We start from the raw sequence: 25,074 nt of genomic DNA on the forward strand, positions 1-25,074 counted from the left end.
CAATTTTTGTTCACAAGTCAGGGGAGAAAATATCAGGCCACCAGCTGCTGGTGGTTCTGAGGAGAACGTTATTATTACTTGGAGAAGATCCAACGAAATTTGCAACACACTCTTTTAGGATCGGGGCAGCGTCAGAAGCAGCTCGTTTGGGGCTGGGCTGGGGAGTGATCAAAAGAATAGGCAGATGGCGTTCAGATTGTTGTGTGCGAAATGTACGGAGATAAAAAAACAAAACAAGATTCATGGTTATAGTTTATGTTTTAACTCAGTGTTTTTCTTTCATCCAGGTGATCTTCGGGGTTTACGTCCTATCAAAAAACAAATATGGATCATAGGGCATTCTTTCGTCAAGTGGGCTGTGATTTTTGCCGAACATCAGATATATGGAAGAAATCTGGGCATCCCCAGCGATGGACACAAACTTTACTGGTGTGATGAAGGGGGGATGAGATGGGATAACTTATTTCCATTGCTAGCAAAAATCAGGTATGACAGAGGCGGCCCCGACATGTTAATACTCCACTTAGGAGAAAATGATTTAGTAGCACTATCAGGTTTAAGTTTAATAAAGAAAATGCAGTTAGATTTAGCTGTGATTGTAAACAACTGGTAGGGACCAGGTTGGTGTGGACGGAATTTGTTTTCAGGAAACAATGGAGGAATGCGCGGAACCACAGTGCTATGGAGAAAGCAAGGAAGAAACTGAACAGAGCAATGAAAATGTTTTGCGTGCGTTTGGGTATTCAGACCATAGCGCATGATAACATCACTGGCAGAGAAGGCCATTTGTTTAGAGAAGACGGAGTGCATTTAACTCAATTAGGAATGGCTTACTATATTCTGGAGATAAGAGACATGTTGTCCAAAGTGTTGCAAGTGGAGTTGTGGGTATCTTCAAGGGTGGGAGAAGAATAAAAAAAAATGTTCAAGGAAGAACAGGGCATGTGAAACTTTTTGGGTGGGGTCAGGAAAAATCTGGGGGTTTTCCTGAGTGGTCGAATAGGGGGAGGTCAATGTCTAGAGCGGACTTGATCGTCCTTCATGAGAGAGGGTGGGGGAGGATCAGGATGGGGAAAAGGAAAGGAAAAGAAGGAAAATTGGAATATGTTGGAAATATTGGGTGAATTCATGAAATTAAGTTTATGGATGGTTTTGGTCAATACAGTTACAACAAAATAAAGTTTGAAATGAAATATAAGGTTTTGGTAAAAGTTCAAAATTGTATGGTTTCGAAGAATATATAAAATATGTTTAGTACTTATTGATATTAGAAAAATTGCCTGAGTTTATGAATAAAGTGGCCTTTTATGCTATCAGTGATGTTTTCTTCTCTGTTGCGGTCTAGTTTATTTTGGGCGACAACTCATGATAAAAACCTTCAGTCCTACCTCACTTTCCACATATTATGCACCCCAACACAGGTTCATGGCTAACACCCTTAGATCACTGCACAGTTTGAATGAAACACACGCTGCTACATGTGCTGTATGCATGCAACACAGCTATTGCCTGAAGCCATTCCAGTTCTACTTTTCTTATTGCCTGCAACGAAACAGCTCCAAAAAGCGCAGCTGCCCACCAGCATGCGGTTCCTACGCAGTACCTCCAAAGACGTTGTTGTCAGCGCTTGAACGCGATGTAAAGCACAGGTCAGAGTCAATCACATAGGATTGTACATGGCCACTCCTCCTACATGGCTCGATTGAAGTAACAGTGCATTTTTAAACTTAAACAACAGTGCTACTTATATTTAGCATTTTGAAGTGTGTATGTACTCTCAGCTCGCTATGTAGTTGAACATCTACACGCCCATAGAGTTCCACTTCAACCCTGAACTACTGATACACACACAGACGGTCCGCATTCACCCAGACGGTCCGCTTTCACCATTAGCTGCTTCCCATGCAATTAGCACTGCCATCCATCCTGGTACACCCAGTCAGTGCCGCAACATTGAAATTCAAAGTTCGGTTGTCATTAAACATTTCCAGTTCCTGCAAAAATAAGCGCCACTGCTGGTACATGCTAACGGTTCACATATTTTGATGTGGCCATAATTTCATTCAGATGGAAGCCTGTTCGATTTCCATGGATAGTAGGCTGTCTGGTGTAAATAGACTCTGGTGGGGCTGTGTCCAAGACACAGCAAAAGCTTCAGCTTCTATTTGGTCTTCATTTTACTGTGGCTCCAACTTCTTTCAGGCTCTTTTAGTTCTTAGCTTCCACTTCAGTTTCTCCTTAAATCTTCATAACCTTCCTGCATGCAAGGTTTCTTTACCTAAATCATTGTCAGTGTTGTAATTGAAAGTTCTGTAGGCCGTTAAATATATTATAGGTAGATTTATTGGATCATAGTTCCAACTAAGTAAGATGATGGTTAAACCCCAGCAGGAGCAGCCTTACCACTACTCAGCCCAGTCTTCAACTGACTCTCTATCCAAATTCCACATTCCACAGCATCACCTCACACAAATATTCCACATCCCAATCAAACTGGCTGAGCAGTAGGTATAAAAGCCACATCACTTCCTAACATAAATCTGCATAGCACAGCTCTAAATAACATAGTTCTTCCTAACATAAAACAGTATGGCTTATAACAATGCAACATAACACACCCTAACATAGTGCAAGTTAGCACTGCATGACACAAGATAACATAACCCACCATAGCACAGTATGACACAACATAATACAGCACACCATAAACTATCACAAAATAGTATTCGGCAAAAAAATATAACACAACACACCATAAAAACATTCCAAAGCATGGTTATGTTATGTTAAAAAAGCTTATAAAGCGCATATACACCAAACGGTTTCATGGCGCTAGAGTCCAGAGAATAATGCAGCTGTGAGAGGATTAGTCATATGCCTGGTGGAACAGCCAGGTCTTTAGCTGTTTCCTAAACTGTGCGTAAGAGGTCAGTGATCTAATCTCTATAGGGAGAGAGTCCCATGATTGAGGGGCCAAGACCGCAAACCTTAGTCCTCCATGTTTCTTACATTTACAGGATGGGATGACCAAAAAATTCAGATGCAAAGACCTAAGGTCCTGAGAGGGAACATAGCTCTGAATCCGAGAGAATACAAATGCTGGGCTGTTGCCTTATAGAGCTTTAAATGTGATACACCCCAGCTTGAATGTGAAGCGTTTGGCAACTGGGACCAGTGTAGACTTTCCATTAATGACTTATTATGGTGCCATTTGGGCTGGTGGTGGATTAATCTAGCCGCTTGGCTTTGCCCCAACTGCAGGTGTATTCATTGATATACTGGAATACATGCATGAAATGAGTTGGCGTAGTCAATGTGGGAGATTACCAGTGCCAAAATGACTTGGATTAGGGCTTCTGTAGTCTGAAATCTACTGATCTTCCTGATTCATCGCAGCTGAAAGAAGCCAGAGGAAACCACTAACCCAATCTGGGCTTTCATAGACAGATCACTGCTGATAACGATACCCAGATTTTTGATGGAGCATGCTGGGAGTGGGGTTTTTGTAATTGGGGTGGCCAGAAGTTGGAATTCCATAGGTTGGCTTGCCCACCCATTAGGATCAACTCCGTTTTATCAGGGTTTAATTTGAGATGATTACTATTCATCCATTCACTGATTAATCGCATGGTGGATTGAAAGTTGAGGACAAAAGATGCTGATCGATCGATATCAAATATCAATTGAAGGTCATCCGCATAGTTGAAGGTGATGACCTTCCTTTCTTCCAGAGATCGGATCAAGGGTAATAGGTACAAATTGAAGAGAAGAGGTGAAAGAGAGGAGCCCTGGGGTACTCCGCAGGTCAGTTTCATTTTGGCGGAAGAGAAGTTAGCAAGGCCAACCGCTTGAGAGCGGTTACTAAGAAAGGATGAGAGCCACTCAAGAGCCAAGAACTGGATCCCAGCGTTATCGACACAGTTGATCAAAAGGTCATGGTCAACCGTGTCGAAAGCAGCAGAGAGATCAAGAAGTACCAACGCCTGGGTGGTCCCCCTATCAGCCCCCTTTCTAAGTTCATCCATGACCGTGAGGATGACTGTCTCTGTTGAATGTGCTGCTTGCAAGCCTGCTTGTTGAGGATCAAGATAGTAGGAACGTTCAATAAAGGAACAGAGGCAAGTAGCCATGTGAGCTTCCAGAACTTTAGCTAGATAGGGGAGCAGGGAGATAGGGCGATAGTTTGTTAAGGCTCAGGGATCTGCCTCTAGTTTCTTCAGGATTGGAACAATTTCCACATCTTTGAATGTATTTGGAACAATGCCCTGTTTAAGGGAGTTATTCTGGAGCGAGAGAGGAGGATACAGACAGGAGAGAAAGGCTTCCTGCAAAATGTGTGGGGGACAGCAATCATTAGGAGAGCTGGATCCAACCTTCCTTAGAAGGCTAAAAAATACTTCCCTAGTGATGAAAGGGATCTGATCTAACAGAAAATGGTTTCTACATATGAGCGGTGAGGATGTAGGAGAAGTATTAGTAGGAATACTGCACTCGATGGTGGTAATCATTTCAATGAAATAGGTGTTAAGAGAGTTACATAGGGTTTGAGTGGGGGCGGGTTTTACTGTGACCCTGTCTGATTTGGATAGTTCATCCACAATAGCCAAGATTACATTGGACATGTTAGTATAGTTTAAGATCTTGTTGGAGAAGTATTTGGCCTTAGTTTGCAAAATTGCATTTTTGTATTCCTTAAGCTGAGTTAAGAAATATCTTTTTTGTCTGAGGAGTAATGTACCCTCCAATTGCGTTCAGCTTGACGCAGGGCAAGTTCGTTTAGTTTTAATTCATCAGAGAACCAACATTAAGCATCATGAGCTGTCATAATTTTGGTTTTCTTAGAGGGGGTGGAACTGTCACTAGCAGATTCAAGCCAGGATTGAATACTTTCTGCTTGGCTGTTAAGTGGTGGCTGCTCGGAAGCGGCTGTAGTAGCCAGTGTAAGGAAAAATATATATCTATATGTTTGCATCAGCCAAATAAGTGAATGAATTCCAAATTCTCCTCCACACTATCTCAAACCCACTGAGCTAACTAGGTCTGTCTCTGACCAAACTGTTTCCTCTGTGCTCCTAAAATCACCCCTCCTTTACCAATCTATTCAAGCCTGACCCCAGGACTTTTATTGCCCTCTTTGGCACATCCTGAGTTAACAGCTGTGAAAAGATTCTGAATTTTGCAGGTTTTGCTTCAACTTGCTTTCTGTTCCCTTGCGCCCTTAAATTGCTCTATGTCCTGTGCTTGCATGACACTTCTATTTGTATAAGTACAACCGCATTTGGCCTTGTCCACATCTAAGGATTTTACTGATGACTTCACATTCTGCCCTATATATTCTCTCCTGAATATCTATGTGGGGCAGAAGAAGCTTGTTCCAAGACGTGACACTGTGTCTGCCTTCTCCCTTGGCACGCCAATAAACGAACAAAGGTGCAAGAACATTTCCTGTGTTTTGTGGCAGCTGGGGTCTGGTTGCTCTGCGTCGCTCTGAGGAGGGTTGGAAGATTTATTAACCAACAGCCAGTACTGTGCAGAAATCGCTTATGTTGGCGTGTCTCCAGTTTCTTGCCATGCAGCTCCCCTTCAAATAGGGCGTGCTGAGGTGAACATTGGAGAGGATGAATGTTATAAAATAGCGATCTGACCAAGTACACAGAGAGATCAATAGATTAGAGATTGTCAGATTAGATGTCCAAACTTGGTCAAGAATATGACCTTTTATGTGGGTTGCAACAGTCACATGTTGGGTGCAATACATCCCAGAGAAAAGATCTGTATATTCAGCAGAACAAGGACTCTCTCTGACATCATTAGCCCAGTAACTAAAGTCACCAATTGTAAGACTTTATGCATAATTAATGGCAAAGTGAGAGATCTTTTTGCCTAGTAACTGGGGGAATAACGGCATATGACAAGGGAGTGTGTAGAATAATGCACCGATAAAAGGAGATTGACAAGACTCGAGTTTTATAATTAGGCTGCCAACTGATGGCAGACCCGCAACCACTAGTGATTTGAACTGTTATGTCTGATGTATAATGGCCGCAACACTCCCTCCTACTTTGCTCCTAGTCCTATTAGCCTGAGAATGTAGTGACTGTTAGGCACCGCTGCCAGTATGTCAGGGGCAGGGTATTCAGATATACAATTGTAAGTGTCTTTTGCTCCTGCACATTTCGATTGAGGGTTAGGGGTAGGCTCTAGTCTAGTATGATGCTCCCAGCAGGGACACTTTTGGTTGATTTCAGGGTAAATTTCTCTGTACATTAGAATACCTATGCTTTTGAGTCTGGCACAGCCGATAGTGTCTATAGGCATGTTAATTCGCAAAGATTTCAGCTCCATAGGGGAGTAGCTAAAGAATTGGGCATGGAGTCTGGCCCCCGCCAGACACAGGTGGACGCAGATGGGCACAGATGGGCGCAGACAGGCTTGCCTTTGGCGCGCATGTGGCGCGCCATTAGCGCGCCCGCTGCACGCATTTACTGCGCCCCGTGCTGAGGCCGTCATTTGACAAACAAGTGCTGTAATTAGCTCTCCCTCATAGTACAATGAAATATAACACACTCTAAAATAAAACATTATACCAGAGAATGACACAACATAACTCAACACACCGAAAGATAACCGAGCATGACACATCACTGCAGCGCCTAATATAGCACAAAATAAAGCAACATACCCACAAAACACAATGCCACAGCACAGAATCACATAATTTATCGTGCCCTAATATACACAGAATAGCACATGACTCACCACTCCCTAATATAGCAAATTATGACACACCATAACATGACACAACTAAGCACAGCATGACATGCCAAAAGGCACCCTAAGGTAAGACGGGTCACCCTCAAAGACTCCTGTATACTGTACCTTGTAAATACCTCAATAAAAAGTATTGGAAATTTAAAAAAAAATTAAAAAACGTTTTTTGCTCAGTGTTGCTACTTTAGATGACTAATATGATCCCTGTATCTAGGTGGTGCTGCTAGAGAAGAGAGACTGAACAACCGAAGAAGGAGACAAAATGTAATTTAACCTTAAATGCTGAAAATCGGGCATAATTTATTCCAAAATATGGGTTCATTCTTTACGCCAATTCCAATATATCGTGTATGATATGAAAATTATGATGCAATATCCGTGTCTTTCTCCATCTTTATTTACAGTTTGAACAAACAGTACAAGGAAAATTAATTACAAGCCAGGCCTACTGAGTTTGCCAAGGCGTGTTCTACTTCTGTTTTTAAGGACAAATTAACAACAGCAGAAAAAGCACAGCATTTATTAAAAATATATAAAGCAAGTAAGCATGGATTTTCCCCCCAAAACCAGAGAGGCAAAGTGCTGGGGGACCACACCGCATGAGGAGGGGCAACAGAGGAAATGTGTACAGAGCGATAACATATGCGTCCTCCAATAACAGAATGCGAGGAGGGAAGGCGCGCGTGCATCCTGGATATGCCCTGCCCACAGGGGCATGAAACGTCCACCAATTTTCTTTAACTCTGAGGGAAAGAAAAAAACAGAATCATAATTAGGGCCAACTTCTTTCAGAAAGTTCGAGCCTAAACTTTCATTGTTCTCTGACTTATTGTCTCCATGAAAACCTGAACTCTGATGTCACTGGTCTCATGTAGGTAGGTACAGGTCGGTCGGTAGGCAAATTATAGGCTAATAAGGCTGAGGGTATGATTTTACTGTAATAGCAGTAAAAAGACATTCTCATTATTAATTCCCCTGATTTTCTGGGTCAAGTGATTTCCCCACAACATAATGCCATCATGCCATGAGACTACCTATAGCCTCTAGTCTATAGCTTCTAGGGTTTAGAGGCAGAACCACTGGAATTATACAGTAAGGGAGGACTAAATTATGTGGCAGGGTTGATTAAACGATGTGGCAAGAAAAGGCGAATTATGTGGTGTAAAACGTCACAATTTGTGATAGTATTAGTTCATTATTTTGTCATTTTACATATGGTAACGCTGGGCCGGATTAAATTCTTGGCAGTAAGGATACTTCGCCGCAACGGTGATCGAGTATCCTCACCACCAAGAATGTGGTCCTCCACCCGCCACATTTAGATGCGGGTGGACCTTTGGGTTAATCACGATGGAGACTGCTCTGTCCCATCAGTGGTTAATCCCCTCCATAGGCCCTGGGGAAAAAAGGGCTGTCGGAGAAATAACTACGTCTGCCTACCCAATTTGGAAGGGCAGATGTGCAGTCATTTTTTACTGTTCCTAAACATTTCAGTACACCCCAGCAATCGGAGAAGCCTCCCATGGGGTGGGAAGCATTACTTTTTATCTTTACAAAAAGAAAATCGGGTTTGGGGATTTTCTTTTTGAAAAGTAAAAAAGATTACTGTTTATTTCAGGGGTGTGCCAGATAGAAAGGGCAATGCATTGACAGCAACAACTGTGATGGCAGTTCCTGTCAATGCCTTTATAAATGACCACCTGCTAGGTGGTCATTTATACATTAGTTGGACGGAGTAGTCATGGTCTGGCATAAGTAAAGTCCCCTGCCAGGCCAATGGTGACTACTACATCAGCCAAAACCTAAATCGGGCCCACTGTCTGGACACAGATTTCACCTTATTGGTACCAGTTTGACAACTAATATATAAATAAGAAACTGAAAGATGACTAGTCAACATTTGTGAAGGTCCTTCCACTGCGCTGGAACACGTCACCATGTTTTTATCAACTTTTCAAATATTAGAGCAAGAAACAAAATGTTTAAAAAAAATCTGCAGGTTATGCATCAGATGATGGATTATATGGTAAATGCAGCAAATCCATAACTATGCAGAAAATGTTGCAGCCACAGAAACGCATAATTCCACGGGCCCTAGTTACAGGCCTGCAAGAATGCCTTGCCTCATAATAAATAAAAACAAAAAAACTAAGTGCATGTTTTCAAGGTGTGCCCTATGGTTCACAACTAAACGTTTGTCCTTCTAATTTCATGGTGTGCCCTTCAATTGGTTGAGGTTCTCACAATATCCAGCAGAGGAAGCGCCTTTGGAGTGAACTCAGCCTTACAACCACCCAGATATTATACATGAATGGCATTCATAACACCGTTTGGTAAGCAGTCAAAGGCAATTTAGTGTTTGACTGCTATAAAACAGGCCAAGATCAACACTATTATCGTCAGTATAATACATGGGATTCTGCAATTCATGTATAAAAACACATCTCTAATTTCTTTATAATGGGCAACCGGTGACCCAGTTGCCTATTATCAAAAAATTAGGTCAGTTCTCATTAGCAATAACTTATTAGAGTTGAGCTCTAACCTCACACTGCCTGCTGCCAGAGACAGCAGCTGAGGGGAAAGGCACATCAGATCAAAGAGCATAAACGCGGCTTTACGAGTGAGGAAACAGGAGATATTCATGTCAACGTGTTTATTTCTTTCACTGCTTAGATAATTATATAAAAGTTTACATTTTTCTGCATGTTTCTACACATTCCGGGCTATTATGCCTTTTTATTTTTAAAAAAACTGACTTGTATTAAACTGATTTTAATATCATTTTAACAAATATCTTACCGTTTTTTGATCTGTATGCACTAGAGATTCTATTTATATTCTTCATGTTTGCAAATATGCTCTTGCTTACATGCTTACATATGAAAGATCTACACATCAAGAATTGAAGTGGTTTGTGGGAAGCATGATGGTATGAGGGTGTATTTATAAGGTATAAAGTTCCTTCTGCCATACATGACAAGGATATTTCATGTCACTTCAGAGTTCCACAACCTGATAAAGAAATTCTGACTTTGGCCTTGTTCATCTATATGGTCATGGAACTCCTTTGGGACTTGCATTATCATTATATTGTATGGCAGGGTGTACTTTATCCCACATATATAAAACATGAGATTGTGCAATCCTTGTATAAACTCCTGTCTTTAATTTCATTATAATCGGTTACTTAAAATGCTCTCAGTCTCAAAGTTCTGACTTCGCTATGCCTGCAGCCAGAATCAGCAGCCGAGGTGAAAGGCAGGTCGGGTCACGGAACAGCTGTTTAAAGCAACACAAATGAAACATTGCTTTTCTTTCTTCTGCTTTACTTTTCTTGCTTAGAGTGACTAGTAGAAAGAACATCTTTATTTGTGGCACTCCTTTGATATTTATGGAAAAGTTAGAATCTTTCTGCATGTTTCTACACATTCCAAACTACTGCAACGGTTTTTTAATCTGACTTGTGTTGAACTGTTTCTATCTTTTTTCAGCAAATATCTAACAGATTTTTCACTTAAGGTTCTATTTTTATACTTCATGTCTGCAAACATGCTGTCTCTTTCAAACAAAAGAGCTATTCTCAAGGGTTTAAGGTGTTTGTGAGAAAGATAATTGTGTGACTATATATTATATGAGATAAAATACACCCTGTTGTACATTATAAGGATATTGCAAGACACCTCGGAGTTCAATAACCTTATAAAGGAACTGGTTATGGATCTCCTCTGTGACTTGCAATATCATTATAATGTATGGCAGGGGGTACATTATCCCTTATTTTATTGTTCCTATTAATAATTATAACAATGAGTAGACCCTCTAAATACTAACACGACTATTATTAATACTAATACTAATAATAATAATAATAAAACCAACAAACACAATATGTACAGACTCTATGTATACATAGAAAGCAATATTGTGCTGCCCCTCCTATGGGCTACAGCTTGAATCTGGTTTGATCATCACTGAGGCGCACTCAACCTGCCATATAATCCCTGTGCAATGTATAAAAACAAGGTGATGAGGGTCCACTTAATCCCAGACCACTCCATATTCAAGTTTGAATGGCATCATCCTGCATGCGGGCCAATTAATGTTCCTCTTAGCAAAATCCAAAATAAATGTTTGCGGTGTCCTCAGTATTATTAGTAAACCATAAATCTAGATGTTTTATTTTCTCACTGTTCCAAAAAAAAAAACAATTCTCTCCACTGAGTGACTAGAGAGTCTGACCTCAGTGTTTATTTAATTCTGGTATTCCTTGTTGAAGGAACAGCAACTGACTTGAAAAGAGAGACTTCAGTCGCTGTATCATGTCACTCATGCCCTTTCTCTGACTGGGTTGCCTTCAGTTGTCCCGTATTCCAAGCCCACTCAACAATGTATTCTCCTTTATAGGAGATGGAAATTGTGCAGAGAAGAGGAAGCCCTGGAGAGCTTGGTGCCCATACAGCAGAGAGCCTACATGAACCCTCAGACAGTGTGACCTAGTCCTTTACTCACCACTAAGTCCTGGTCTGTGATATCTGAAAGAGACAATTGAACAAATTAAATCTATCAACCATTATATTGTGACCAAGAGAGCCCAGATTCCTGTGCCAAGAACTTGATAGAATCATTGCAATACATACTTTTCAAATCCATTGTGTTTTCACTGGAATGATATACAATAACAAGCAAATCTGTAAATGTATAATGTATCAATGTGTACGCCCATATATGTCCCTTTCTAAAATGACAATGCTACATGTATCAATAATTTCAGGATGTAAGAACATTACAGTATTCTGAGTTGGTTCTGAGCAGCAGCTAATATGAGAACCGGAGTGACTGCACCAACGTTTCACAGTGTGATGGAAAGCAGTTTATTACATAGTGAGGTTCCACTATGTAATAAACTCACAAACCTGCCTTGGGTCAAGTCAGGCTCATTCGCATACCCTTAGCTCAACCCTGGGTAGCTGTGGCTTTGAGCAGTCAGGCTTTGTCAGAGGAACAGTCCCAAAGCATTTCGAAGTACTAAAACAGTTGAAAAGGGAAAATCCTACACCAATTTATAAAAATAGCATTTATTTTTATGAATGTCTAGACACCAAAATGAGTAGAATCCACCCGAGGGTTCCAGTGATATAAATTATTAAGCAAATAATAAATCATTGCTTTTCGTTCAAATCTCACACAAGAATTGGCAACTTCCATGGTTAGTGATTACTTGGAAAACTTTTGTTAAGTTGTGCATGACTACTCCAGTCCACTCTGGGCGACCGTCTCCAGCAGGGAGTGAGTCACAGGGGGCAATGAGGTTTTGCAGGACAGTTACCCTGCACTGAAAGCAGTATCCAGTACAGTTCCAGGCTCTACGGGGGAACCACCATAGACATCAAAGGAGTAGTCCTGATGCAAGAGATGCAGGATCCTGAAGATGTTGAGAATGCTGATCTGGTGATGGGGGTCTTCCTGGGGAGACCACTAAGTCCACAAACATGGTAGGGTGACTTTCGTCACAGTGGTCGAGGTCCCTCTAAGTCTGATTGAAGTCCAGCCAAACAACAGTTACTACTGGTTACAGCAAACCAGAGTTCCCTTTAAATGAGGCTAGTGTCTGACTTGGGCAATCAAACTGCACTCCAATGACTCTCCCGTGTACAGAAGGCTCAGGTGCATCTTTTGAATGTTGAGACTTGATCTCCCAGGCTGCACTTCAGCGATCAGCAGTGGTCCGGAAATCTTGACTATCAACTCACCAAGGCAGGCTTCATCAGCTTTTATGGCCCTGAAGATGTAACAAGAAGTCGGCTCTTGGAGTCACTTCTTCTGTCTGGGGCTCGGGGACTGCCTTTCCGTGAGCAGGGTACCATAGGCACAGTCCTCTCTGTGCTAGCCTAGGGATCAGCAGGTGCAGTCCGGTCTTTGGTGCAGCCTCTCTTTGCCTGGTCCAGAGAAAAGGAGGGCAGTCCCTCTTTGATCCTCTCTCCAGTGGAGACATGATGTGAGGTCACAGTGCCAGGACTGCCACTTTTATGACCAGAACTTGCCCTTGGGGTTGCGAGGATACTAGTCTATGGGCTAATAGATCTTCTCCCGCCTAAGGACAACTTCCAGTCAAGTGTGGCAGCTAGGTCTCCCAGAATGCAGTATTCTGCCCACCTTCAACATGGCAAAAACGTTTTCTTGGTGTGTGGAGCTCCCTAGCCCATCCCAGAGGTGTGGCTACTTGGGGGCTTCACTCCCCTTGAAAAAAAACAGTTGGCAAAGGCATTTCCCTCTCTGCCCAAGATGCCAGCCTGTCTGTAAAAACAAAAAGTGCAGCTCCTCCACTGTGTAATCCATATTGTTCTTCAACGGCAGCTTCCCCTTCAAAGCTCGCTTTTTGGGCTCTCACCTTGCTTGGCCTTCCTGCTGAAGGGAGGTCACAGCTCCTGTCTTGGCAGATCCTTTGAGTACCTTCCCAAAACCCGTTCACACCTCTGCCAGGAGGGCAGAAATCCAACTTAGGCAACAGGTCGTATTTAATGTAACGATTCATTTGATACTTTGAAGTACCAATTTTTGTAGTCCCATTCAGAAGTTAGCACTGCTGAGTTGCCAGTGTTAAACTCTGTAATCACCAACCGGGTTACTAGCCTTTTTACAGCAAAAATGACAATGTGGGGGTAGAACATGTAAAAACACATGTCCTACTTTCTAATATTCTGCACCCTGCATTGGGGCTTGTTAGGCCTGCTTTAGGAGTGACTTATTTATAATAGAAAGGAAGGCTTAGGCTTTGTCATTACTTTAAACTTCAAAGTCGAGTTAGTAGTTTAAAACTACTCTACCAGTTTCCAGTGGCAGGCTGTGAGACAAGCTTTACTTTGTCACACTCGTGGTGGGACAGTGAGGGTTGCAGTCCACAAGGGACACTTTCATTTACATGCCCTGGGTACCCCTGGTAGCATATACTAGGGACTTATAAGTAGGTTAACCTGTGGAAATTGGGTATAAGCCAATTAAACATACCCTTTACGGGGTCAGAGCACATACACTGAGGCCTGGTCAGCAGTGTCCAGTGCATCACAGAGTCATTACACCAATACCTAATAGCCAGCAAGCATTGGCATAGCCAATGGGTCTCGCCTTTGGGATGTTATACGTTTTTACTTATGTGTTATATTATTATATGTGCCTTGTGAGATGGGCAACTGCAGCGTATTTGTGTGCATTGAGTGTGAACATGCAGCCTCCTCTGTGCCTGCAGAGCAGCTGGGGGTGAGGGCCGAGGAAGGAGTCCAAGAGTCACTTAAAAGCTCTTGCCTGGAAGTAGGGGGGGTGTGTAAGCAGAGGCCTTGCTACCTCTACCTCGGCTGCCACTATCAAAACACGATTCTGCTGCCTTCCTCCTTCTACAAGTCAATAGCAATGCGCCTAGCATGACAGGGAATGGGTTAAAAATATAAACGGCATCAGAAAAGCGCCACCGAGACAGTTGTATGAGATGTACAACTGATAATTTGGCTATTGCAACTCAAGTTATATGTTTTTATTTTTTTTAATTCGTAATAATGCTGCTGTGTTGGATAGCAGTGCACGTCAGAGTGCTTTCATACCCAGGGCACAAGATGAGGGAGAGAAAGAGTAATGGTGAGTAGCATGGGGTGGAGGGAGTCCCCGAGTGGTTTGGAGGGGGAAAGAAGAAAAGGGGCTGACATTTGGAAAAGGGGGGGTGGGGTGAGGATACAGAGCACAACAGGTCGAGGTCAAGGGTCAGATAAATGCAGAACTGAGTGAGGGAGACCAGTATTGGTAGTGGGTAGACATTGATGGCTGTGTTTCTGTGGGTCATTCGCACAACGCTATGGGACTGGCCTTCCACACTCTAATGGCATTGACGTCCCGTGCTAGGCTGGGAGTGCTCAAGCACCGAGGCTCGGCTGCTGCAGTGAGGCCTCAGAGGCCTATGGAACTCAAGCAGCTAAGGAGCAAGGAGCTCTCACAGGCATATTCATGTTACAGCTGTTTTCTGGTACTGGCATAAAACGAGAAGTAAACTACTCACACGTGATAGTTCCCAGTGAGGTCACTGTGGTGAAAGGCCAAAACATAAGATAATGTATAACAATACACCCAGAGAAACAGCATAACAGAGCGTTGGCAGCACTGTGCATGTGCATGGCATGAGAGAGAAGCGGGGGCTACTGAGCACAGCAGCACTGCGAATGCAAACGCGCTAATTGAAAACAGATGGTGACATGACCCTGAACAGATGGTGCCCCTGCTCGTAACCGCAAGCCTTAGGCCGTGGGCGGATACATTTCCTGGGAAAGGTGGGACATGCACCCGTCTTTTCCCAATTGTGTGCTGTCTTTTTAGAAAGACACACGCAAAGCCCAATAGAAAAAATGCTAAATTAAAAAAAACACACGCACAAGAGTATCAAAAGTTCAGAGTGATTCCAAGAGGTAATTTTCCTAGAGCAGCGCATGCGTGCTGCGCTAGGCTTCACCTAAAAAGTGGGAGTGTATCTGCAAAAAGCCTATTTCCTCACACACAGTAATTTCAAAAATCACTCAGCTAAATCCTACCCTGGAATATCAATACCTTTAAACTGCTGAAATGTTTGAGACTATGGGGATTAGCAGAAAAAACATTACAACTGTATCACTTGTAGTTTCTGATTTGACCCAAACGTCTCCTCCCATCTGTATTGGCAATTACTTTGTAAGAGGACCATAATGAGAACAGGCTTGCTGTTACTGTAATAATATTACTGCATTCCATTCTCAGATATGCAATATTTTCACCACTTCGACCATATTTTATGCCATGTGTACGGGTCTTGTATCGCTGTGAATTTAGATATTGCATAATACATACGATTTCTCCCATCATCTCTCAGCTGCAAGTCTATCACCAAAGAGAAGTATCTGAACACACATCCCAGGTCAAGAAAATAAATAAATAAAGGCATCATAGCTAAGATAGTGGGTTGCCAGGTCCTGCTTCGCCACAAACAGGTAAATTCATCCATGTTCCAATGATCATACCTAAAAAAAACTCATAAATAAATATTATTTTCTCACCTCCCTCATTCTTCACTGCTGGGGGAGTCGGATTACCTCCTTTCACACTAGAGGTGAAGAAAGAGAACATATTATAAACTGGGAGTAGAGACTAATTTTTGATTTCTTCTATTTGTAAAGTCACAATTCAAAATAAATATATACTGTGCAAGCGTGTCTAGAATTCTATAGTCCTCAGGCGAGGAGGAAGTGGAGCTGACACTACCCAGCCCAGCCAGCCGTTTCCCAGTTCCCTCTTGCGCGGTGCTGTATGATCTGGAACCGAGTGAAGCTGGTATTTACCCAGTGTCGTTGCCCTCCATGAGCTGCCTGTAGGTGGCGATCTCGGCCTCCAGCTTCTCTTTGATGTTGAAGAGGTTCTTGTAGTCCTGGGACTGCTGCATAATGTCTCCCCGCAGGCCAGCAAGCTCTTCCTCCATATGGGCAGCCATCACGACAATCCCATGCAACTTCTCCTGGTATCTGGCTTCAGTGGCACCGAGGGCAGCTTCCAGAGAGGCTTTCTGGCAACATGAAAGAACAGGATTCAGAAATATTTGTTTAATTGACTTGTATTGCGAAAAAATACCGGAAAATATGAAACATGGAACAAAAATTGAAAGGCAAGAAAATTTAAATGCAAAGGCGATTACCACGTGAAAGAAGATAATATATATCAATAGATAAAGAGTCAAACTCATGTGCGATGTATAAACAGATTACAGACAGTGAGTCACACTGATTCTCAACTAGATCTGTGCGAAATTTCCTTTACACTAATGGCATTTGTGTATTTCACACAATTTTGCCATGCGCAGTTTACACACAATTTGGAAAACTATTCAATATCTTGTGTAATAGTGGTTCGAGCTGAGAATGTTCTTCCGGGGACATTTTCTCATCAAACCAGCCACTTGCACGTATGTCGAGTGACTTTTGAATATAAGGTATGCCCTCATGTTCACTTTACATTCGAGGTACCCAAAGTGTATTTCGCAAAATGCATTAGTAATTTTTTATTTTATTTAAAAATATTATGCTTTTTCGCACACCTTTATTCTCAACCACAGCCTTTATTAGAGAAGTTAAGGCCAGCAGCTTTACTGCTAGATAATACAAAAGTGCTCATGTCAAATACAGATCCATAGATCCAAAGGCCAAGGCCCAGGGGTTACCGATGAAAAGCCAGTCCATCGGCAGGGGATGGAAGGGACAGTGAATGTAGCTCCTAGATGACCTAGCTAGAAAATCCAGTAGGAAGATACCAAACTACGGAGCATATCAGCAAGGCCAGGCGATAATTATCGCTAAGCGCACGTAGCGCTAGGATAATTATCACCGACTAACGCTGGTTCCCATCACGGAGAGAGTGTGCTATCAGCAACACATATCTCCTATGCGATAGGAATCCAAGAGTTAGCTGGAAAACAGTGTGATTATCCCTGGAAATCCAGCGAAAATCTCACTGCGACCGGCGATACCTTGATGATAAGGCAGGGTGTTCCACCTCCCATTGGATTACATGGCTAAATCAGATTACAAGCAGGCGTAAGGAAAGTAGCACTCTTTCCTTATCGCTCTGCCTGTTTGCATGTATCTTGATAATTGGAGAAATGTCGGTTAGCGACATTTCTCCTGTTATTTCTGGGAGGAACGCCCACTTTGCATCTCATTCGAGATGCAAAGCTGGGCGTTGTTGTAACTGGCGCTCAATCAGCAAAATACGCGATAGCGTGTCTTTGCTGATAAGGCGATGAAAGTATCGCCACCGAAAACAGACGCAAAAGCGGCGATAATTTCATAGCGTCCCCTTAATGATATGCCCCTACATTCTCATCACTCATTTTACCCCAGGTGGAGATCGGGTTGAGAAATTACAAAGCACTAATCCCCCCAAGAAAGTGGCAATAAACTCCCCAGCGAAAATATCATTTTCCCAGAAAAAAAGGACAACCTTTAAAAAGAAAAAGGCACGGCTCGCCAACCTCTATTTTTTCAATATTGGCAAGCTGCGCCAGAGAAAAGAAAGGCAAGGCTCGCCAAAAACAATTTTTTCAATATGGTACATTTTTCATATGCAGCGCAACACACCACCTGTGAAGCACTGGTTACTAAAAGCATATAGTATTGAAAAAACTGAGTTTTGCGAGCCGCGTCAGAGAAAAGAAAGGCGCGGCACGCCAAACTCTATTTCTTCAATATTGTACGTTTTTTGTAAGAAGTGCAGCACACAGCCTGTGCAGCACTGCTTACTACAAGTATATAATATAGAAAAAATAGAGTTTGGCGAGTCACACTAGAGAAAAGAAAGGTGCGTCCGCCATTCTTAAAGATGTAGGCGTGCCTCGCTACATGTGCAGGGTGAAGCTAGGAGAGCTTGTCTTGCCTGCAAAAGCAGCTAGGAATAAGTCATTAGTAAAATAGTGCTCACAGACTGTAAATAAAATATACCGAGTAACAACACATGTAAGAGGCCCATTCCTCATGGGAAGTTACAAAAGGAGAAAGGGCGGTACAAAGGAGGGACACTAAGCCTATTCACAAATCAAAAGCAATCATTTAGAAACAACAGTGACAGGAGTCAATTGAAAAGATGGGCAGAAAATGTGCGAAGCTTCAAGTCTATACCTGAATACAGCATGTCTCAAAGAGACAACAAAAGAGCTGTCTAGGATAGACCTAAAAAGTGACATCAGCACAAACAAAAGTGGCAAGTACATTTGCATGGTATGACAACAAGACCCATATGTATTACCAAAAAACCACCTGGGATGGCATCAACACCCTATGGAGAGATTGGCATCACAACCTCTGCTCCACAGAGGATTTTACATCATCACATAGGAAAAATGCACACAGAGATACAGAGAAGATGTAGCTCACCCTCTATAAAAACGTACACAAGGAACAGTCCAACCCAGAATACACTAACGCCACACCAGATGATGTTTCAACCATCCACCGTCAAGCCCGAAATGCAGCTGAATCATTCACTGCTTCAACATTCGTACTCATAGTTCAGACTTTTTTTTAAATTCCTTAACTCTCAAAAGACAACTCTGCCTTTCAAAAGTCTACTTTCGATCCAGCCGATGTCATATATGTCTGTTGTGATACTGTCTCCTACATGTCCTTACCACAGAATGCAAGGCGTCTAGCTCTGAGTGCAGCGATTGGCACTTTTGTTGAAGTTCTCTGGTTTCTGACTTTGATGTCTGGACAGTTTGTCTAGTCTGTGTAACCTCAACTTTGTGTGCTTCCACCTATAAATAAACCAGAAAAGAAAACACATCAGATAAAGCATGCAATAATGCATACAGTAGGCAGCTCCTCCTACCAGCATGACTGCTTTGAACTGTTTACCGATAAACAATTGTGTGCAAGCATTTTCAGTTCCTGACTATTTCTTTAAAATGTAAGGTGATTTGATTTATAGCAATTAAAGTATGATTTTCAAACAGAGGTTTAGCGTGCTTTTTGTTGGAGGGCATACCAGCCGTGCATGCCTGAAATGATTTTGAGCCTTTTGTTATTTTTAGCAGTCTGAGTACTTCTTTGCTTAAAATTCGTTAAATAGGTGACATCAAATAAAGAATGATGATCATTTATTTCCTGAGTTGTCAAGCTGAACCCTTCAATTTTACACATCTATGCAATGGGTAGTTCATCTAGCGCATTGTGTGCCCAGTGGCTAGCAAAAAAGAATATATTCTAAGGCTATCCAGAAGTTTAGCATAGCTAAATACTGCAAAGAGTCTCTGTCCTAGCTGTAGCCTGCTTTTTACCTGATTTTGGTACCAGGCTTCCGTCTCCTGCTTGTTCCGCTTCATAATCTGCTCGTAGTCGAAGCGCATGTTTGTGAGAATATGGTTGAGATCCACGGAGGGAGCAGAGTCAACCTCCACAGTCACTGTGCCAGCCATCTGGTTCCGCCTTTCTGCTAACTCCTACAAGGGAATGGAGGAGAATTACCCAAAGAGGGTTAGCATGGTAACGCGGTTAAGAGCAGGAAGAAGGTTAAAAAACAGAAATAAAAAAATAGAGCCTAGAGTGTGGTGCAATATAAGATAGGAATGTGTGATGAGAAAGAAAAATATTAATAGTGACACTAGAGCGCAGACTTTATTTTTGCTATTTAATTTAAAATTCCAGTAAATGAGAATATTAGTGAGTAGCTGGCAATTCTTCTTAGAGATTAAATCAATAGCAGATAAATATAAATATTAAATACCAGACAATAACGAGGAATGTGTTTGCAAGAATGACAGTAAAAACAATAGTGATTAACAATACAGCTCTACTAGATAAAGAGAGTGGCTGACTATTAATGCCTAATTACTAAAAGAAGTCTTTGAAATTACAATAAAAAATAATGCATTTAACATCAATTAATTCATTTACTTAGCTATTTTCAAAGAAACTCTCAACAATATACTCAAGGCATGGAAACATCCCTGTCGTGAGGAGCATTCCTTTGTTGTGAGGACAATTTTAATGATCAAGGTCATAAATTACATCCTGAAGAGTGGCAAGTAAAGGTACATATGATACAATGTAGTGGTACTATATTAAGAAATTATAGTAAATTATATATTTGTGCCAACACAAAATGTCAAGAATTAAGGTAATTTGCCTGACAATTCTTTAGTTCATTAGTGCATTCTAACTCAAACATTTCATACAATAAATTGTTACGACACAATGTATCTGCAATAAAGATTTGAGGATTCATTACATAGAAAATTAGGAGCATTTAGAAAAAAATTCCTACCCTATTTTAAGAGTTACATAATCTAATGGAAATACAAATGTCCCTTCGTTACTGGGTAAGTAATCAAAAGGGTTCTGTGGATGACTGAATGATCATGGTAACTTCTTTTTATGCTTGTTCTGAAGGCAGGAATGATGCATGCATTTAGTGAGGACTTTAAGACACTCCCTTCACCCGCCATCTCTTACTTCCTCATGAGTCTTCTTCAGATGAGCCATCTCCTCCTCTAGATTTGTTACATCATGCGCCAGCATTTCATAGTCCAGCTCTGCCTGGCGCTTCAGCTCTTTGAGCCCGTTGATGTCATTCTCAACAGTTTTCCGTAGGGAGAGTTCCATTTCATACCTGATTGAAAGGGGCGATTAAGTACTGAATCAGATGGCTGGGATTAGGATTATTTAGCATGCATACAATGTGAAATATAATGCTGCAATTTATGCATTTGGGGTTTGAAAATGCAGTAGTTTTTATGATTTGTATATTTGGGAGTAGTTTTAATCCTATGTAACGATTCTCTATATTTTACAGTAGATATATCCTTCATTCTTAAAAATTATTCTTTCAATTGTATTTATTAAGCAGTTTTATAATCTTATAAAAGGATTCTCTCATTCTTAAAACAGAAGTGTTCCTTAATCTCATAAGGGGATAATCTCATTCTTATAATATGAGAGCCACACAATCTTATACTGGAACTCCATAGACATTATAATAATGGGTTCCAGTTTTTCTACATAGGGATTGAATGCATATTATAATACATGATCCCCTAACCTTGCAAAGTGATTCGGTTAATTTGATCATTTTCTACAGGCATTCTCCCAATAGTATAATACCTGGGCACTGTTAAAATTATATTATAAGATATTTCCTTTCTTTTCCTTGGCATTATGTTGATTCTATACAGCAAACCTGCCGACTTCATGTTGTAACCACGTGTCACACAATATCAGCCTGTGATGAGTATAAATCACACAGTGAGCATCGGATGAGTTGGAGTAGGTCAAGTGTGGATCCTGTGCATACACCCAATCAATTACAGATTTTGCTATTATGAATGCAGAGGGAGGGGAAAGAATTGCAATACTGTTCAATCTTTCCCTCTACTCCTTAAAAGTGGGGAAGAATATTCTGGGTGAACCCTCTTAAACTGCACCGCCATGTGACTTGGAGTTACAAGCTAATTCTGTAGAAGACAAAGCAAGCTTCTGTAAAATGAATATGCTACTTACCAGTATGCATCTGTTCTTGGCATGTAGGGCTGCTAACATTCATATCTTATGCATAGATCGCCGCCTAGTGTTGGGTCTGGATGATTGCACATTGTTGTCCTGGAAGAGTCTTCGAAGTATCACGAGATAGGTGGCTCCTCCCCTGGACTACAGTGCGCATGGGCATCGACTCCATCCCCAGATTGTTTTTAGCCATTGTGGCAGAGATGGAGTGAAATAGTGTAAAGGATGTCCATACTAATGATGAATATAGAGAGAGTATCTGCAGCCGCTACGGGCACCGGGGAGGAGGGCGGGCGATATGAATGTTAGCAGCCCTACATACCAAGAACAGATGCATACTGGTAAGTAGCATATTCAGTTCGAGGCATGTGGGCTGCTAAATTCATATCTTATGCATAGAATACACAGCAGTCCCTCCATTAAGGGCGGTTGCCCATGCCAGCTGCAGAAGCTTGAAAAAGTGTCTTGAGAACAGCCTGTCCTACAGCTGCTTGCTGTTTTGAATGCACATCTACACAGTAATGTTTGGTAAATGTGTGTGGTGTAGACCATGTGGCTGCTCTACAAATGTCTTCTAAGGGAATGTTCCCCAGGAAAGCCATGGAGGCCCCCAATTTGCGTGTGGAGTGCGCCCTTGGGGGTATTGTTAAAGTACGTTTAGCCTTTTGATAACAGATTTGAATGCACTTAACAATCCATCTGGCTATTCCTGCTTTGGAAATGGGGTTGCCTTTGTGCTGTGCTGAGAAGGCAACAAAAAGTTGTTTTGTCTTTCTAAAGTGTTGTGTTCTGTCAATGTAGTACATTAGCGCCCTCCTAACGTCTAATGTATGAAGCATTCTTTCTGCTACTGTTTGTAGGTTTTGGAAGAACGCAGGCAGGTCAATAGTTTGGTTGATATGAAACTGTGACACCACCTTAGGAAGGAATTTGGGGTTAGTGCGGAGCACTACCCTGTTGGAATGTATCTGGATGAACGGCTCTTGGATTGTGAGCGCCTGCAGCTCACTTACACGTCTGAGCGATGTGATAGCAATGAGAAAAGCCACTTTCCATGTGAGAAACTGAATCTCGCAGGAGTGCAGTGGCTCAAAAGGTGGGCCCATCAGCCTAGTGAGGACCACATTGAGGTTCCACACTGGAGCTGGTGGTGTTCTTGGAGGAATGACTCGCTTCAGTCCTTCTAGGAAGGCTTTAATGGCAGGCAACCTGAAAACAGAGAGGTGTTGCCTATTCTGGAGATAAGCCGCTATGGCGGATAAATGTATCCGAATGGAAGCGTACGCTAGATTGCATTTGTAAAGATGTAACAAATAGCAGATGATGTTAGGAATGGATGCATCCAGCGGGTTGATATTGTTGTCTGTACAGTACATGACAAACTGCTTCCATTTTGCTGCATAGCAAGCTCGGGTAGTGGGCTTCCTTGCCTCCCGGATGATGTCCATGCATTCTGGAGGCAGGTTGAGGTAGCCAAATTCTAAGACTTCAGGAGCCAGATTGCCAGATTGAGCTGTCGCGGATCTGGATGCTGAATGTCGCCATGGTTCTGCGTTAAGAGCCTGGATGTGAGATGCAGCCTTTGATGCGGTACCACGGAAAGTTCTAGAAACGTGGTGTACCATGGTTGGCGTGCCCATGTTGGAGCAACCAGGATGAGAGTCATCGAGTGTTGCTTTAGCTTTCTTGCCACCAGCGGAATGAGAGGCGCTGGGGGAAAAGCGTACGCAAATTTGCCTGACCAGTTCATCCATATCGCATTCCCTTGCGATTCCGGGTGAGGGAACCTGGCGGCAAAGCTTTGGCATTTTGCGTTTTCCCTTGTGGCAAACAGGTCTATCTCTGGATGACCCCACTGCTGGAAGTACGGGTGGAGTACTGATGGATGTATCTCCCACTCGTGCATTTGATGGCTGTATCTGCTGAGCAGATCCGCCATCTGATTGTCCTTGCCCGGGAGGTGTTCCGCCATGAGGAAAATGTTCCTCTGAATGGCCCACTTCCACATGCTCTGAGCCAGATGAGACAGTTGTGGTGAGTGAGTACCTCCCTGCTTTTGGATGTAGTACATGGCGGTCATGTTGTCCGTCCGGATCAACACGACTTTGTTGCACAAATGTACTTTGAAGGACTTTATCGCCATGAAGATTGCCATCAATTCCAGGTAGTTGATGTGCAACTTCTGCTGCTGGGTGGACCACAGTCCCTGCACAGTGTAGTGGAGCACATGAGCTCCCCACCCTTGGAGAGATGCGTCCGTTGTTAGGATTATCTGTGGCACTGGCTCTTGGAACGGTCGTCCCTTGCAAAGGTTGTGTGGATTCCACCAATGCAGAGAGTTGTATGCCCGACCGGTCACCAACACTAGGTCTGTCAGCTGTCCCCGAGCCTGTGTCCACTGATTTGCCAAGCATTCTTGGAGCAGGCGCATGTGCAACCTCGCGTGCGGGACTATGAAGATGCAGGAGGCCATCATGCCTATCAACTGCATGAACACTCTCGCTGGCAGGGAGTGTTGCGGTCTGAACTTTTGGCACAGCGACTGAATGCTGTTGATTCTGACTGGGTTTGGCTGAGCCATAGCAGTCAGGGTGTTTATTGTCGCGCCCAGATACTGCCGCACATGGTTTGGTTGAAGGTGCAACTTCGGGTAGTTTAGCGAGAACCCCAGGCTGTGAAGGAGTTGAATAGTGTGGGACATGTCCGCGGCGCACTGTTGTTCTGACTTTGCTTGAACAAGCCAGTCGTCTAGGTACGGGTAGACATGTATGTTCTGTCTCCTGAGGTGCGCCACCACTGTCGCCAGACACTTTGTAAACACTCTGGGGGCAGTAGTCACCCCGAAGGGTAGGACTTTGAACTGATAGTGCCTGTTTTGAATGGTAAACCTGAGGTATTTTCTGTGGGATGGGTGGAGTGGGATGTGGAAATAAGCATCCTTGAGGTCCAAGGTTGCTAGGAAGTCCCCTTGATTGAGCAGGGGGAGGATTTGTTGCAGTGTCAGCATGTGAAAGTGTTCTGACAGTATGTACATGTTGAGGGGGCGTAGATCCAGAATAGGTCTGAGGGATCCGTCCTTTTTTGGGATGAGGAAGTACAGGGAATAGACCCCTGTGCCTTCCTCTTCGACAGGTACGAGCTCGATGGCGCCTTTTTGCAACATCACCAGTACTTCCTGCTGCAATAAGTGCAAGTGCTCTGCCGACATAGGACGGTGTCTTGGGGGAATGTTGGGAGGAGTGGATGTTAA

General features: G+C 42.7%; 1 protein-coding gene across 1 annotated transcript in view; it reads right to left on the minus strand.

The window, feature by feature from the left end:
* Window positions 1-7,442: 7,442 nt before the first annotated feature.
* LOC144772813 (keratin, type I cytoskeletal 19-like) overlaps window positions 7,443-25,074 on the minus strand; it is a 43,494-nt gene continuing 25,862 nt past the window's right edge. Inside the window, exons 3-9 of the mRNA XM_078657396.1 lie at window positions 20,778-20,934; window positions 19,604-19,765; window positions 18,956-19,081; window positions 16,122-16,342; window positions 15,840-15,886; window positions 11,284-11,306; window positions 7,443-7,514 (exon numbers count right to left, since the gene is read on the minus strand). Coding sequence (XP_078513522.1) covers window positions 7,509-7,514; window positions 11,284-11,306; window positions 15,840-15,886; window positions 16,122-16,342; window positions 18,956-19,081; window positions 19,604-19,765; window positions 20,778-20,934 — 742 coding nt within the window. The 3' untranslated portion in view covers window positions 7,443-7,508. The remainder of the gene's footprint in view (window positions 7,515-11,283; window positions 11,307-15,839; window positions 15,887-16,121; window positions 16,343-18,955; window positions 19,082-19,603; window positions 19,766-20,777; window positions 20,935-25,074) is intronic.

This window comes from Lissotriton helveticus, chromosome 1_1 (genome assembly GCF_964261635.1).
Source record: "Lissotriton helveticus chromosome 1_1, aLisHel1.1, whole genome shotgun sequence".
NCBI classification, from domain to species: Eukaryota; Metazoa; Chordata; class Amphibia; order Caudata; family Salamandridae; genus Lissotriton; species Lissotriton helveticus.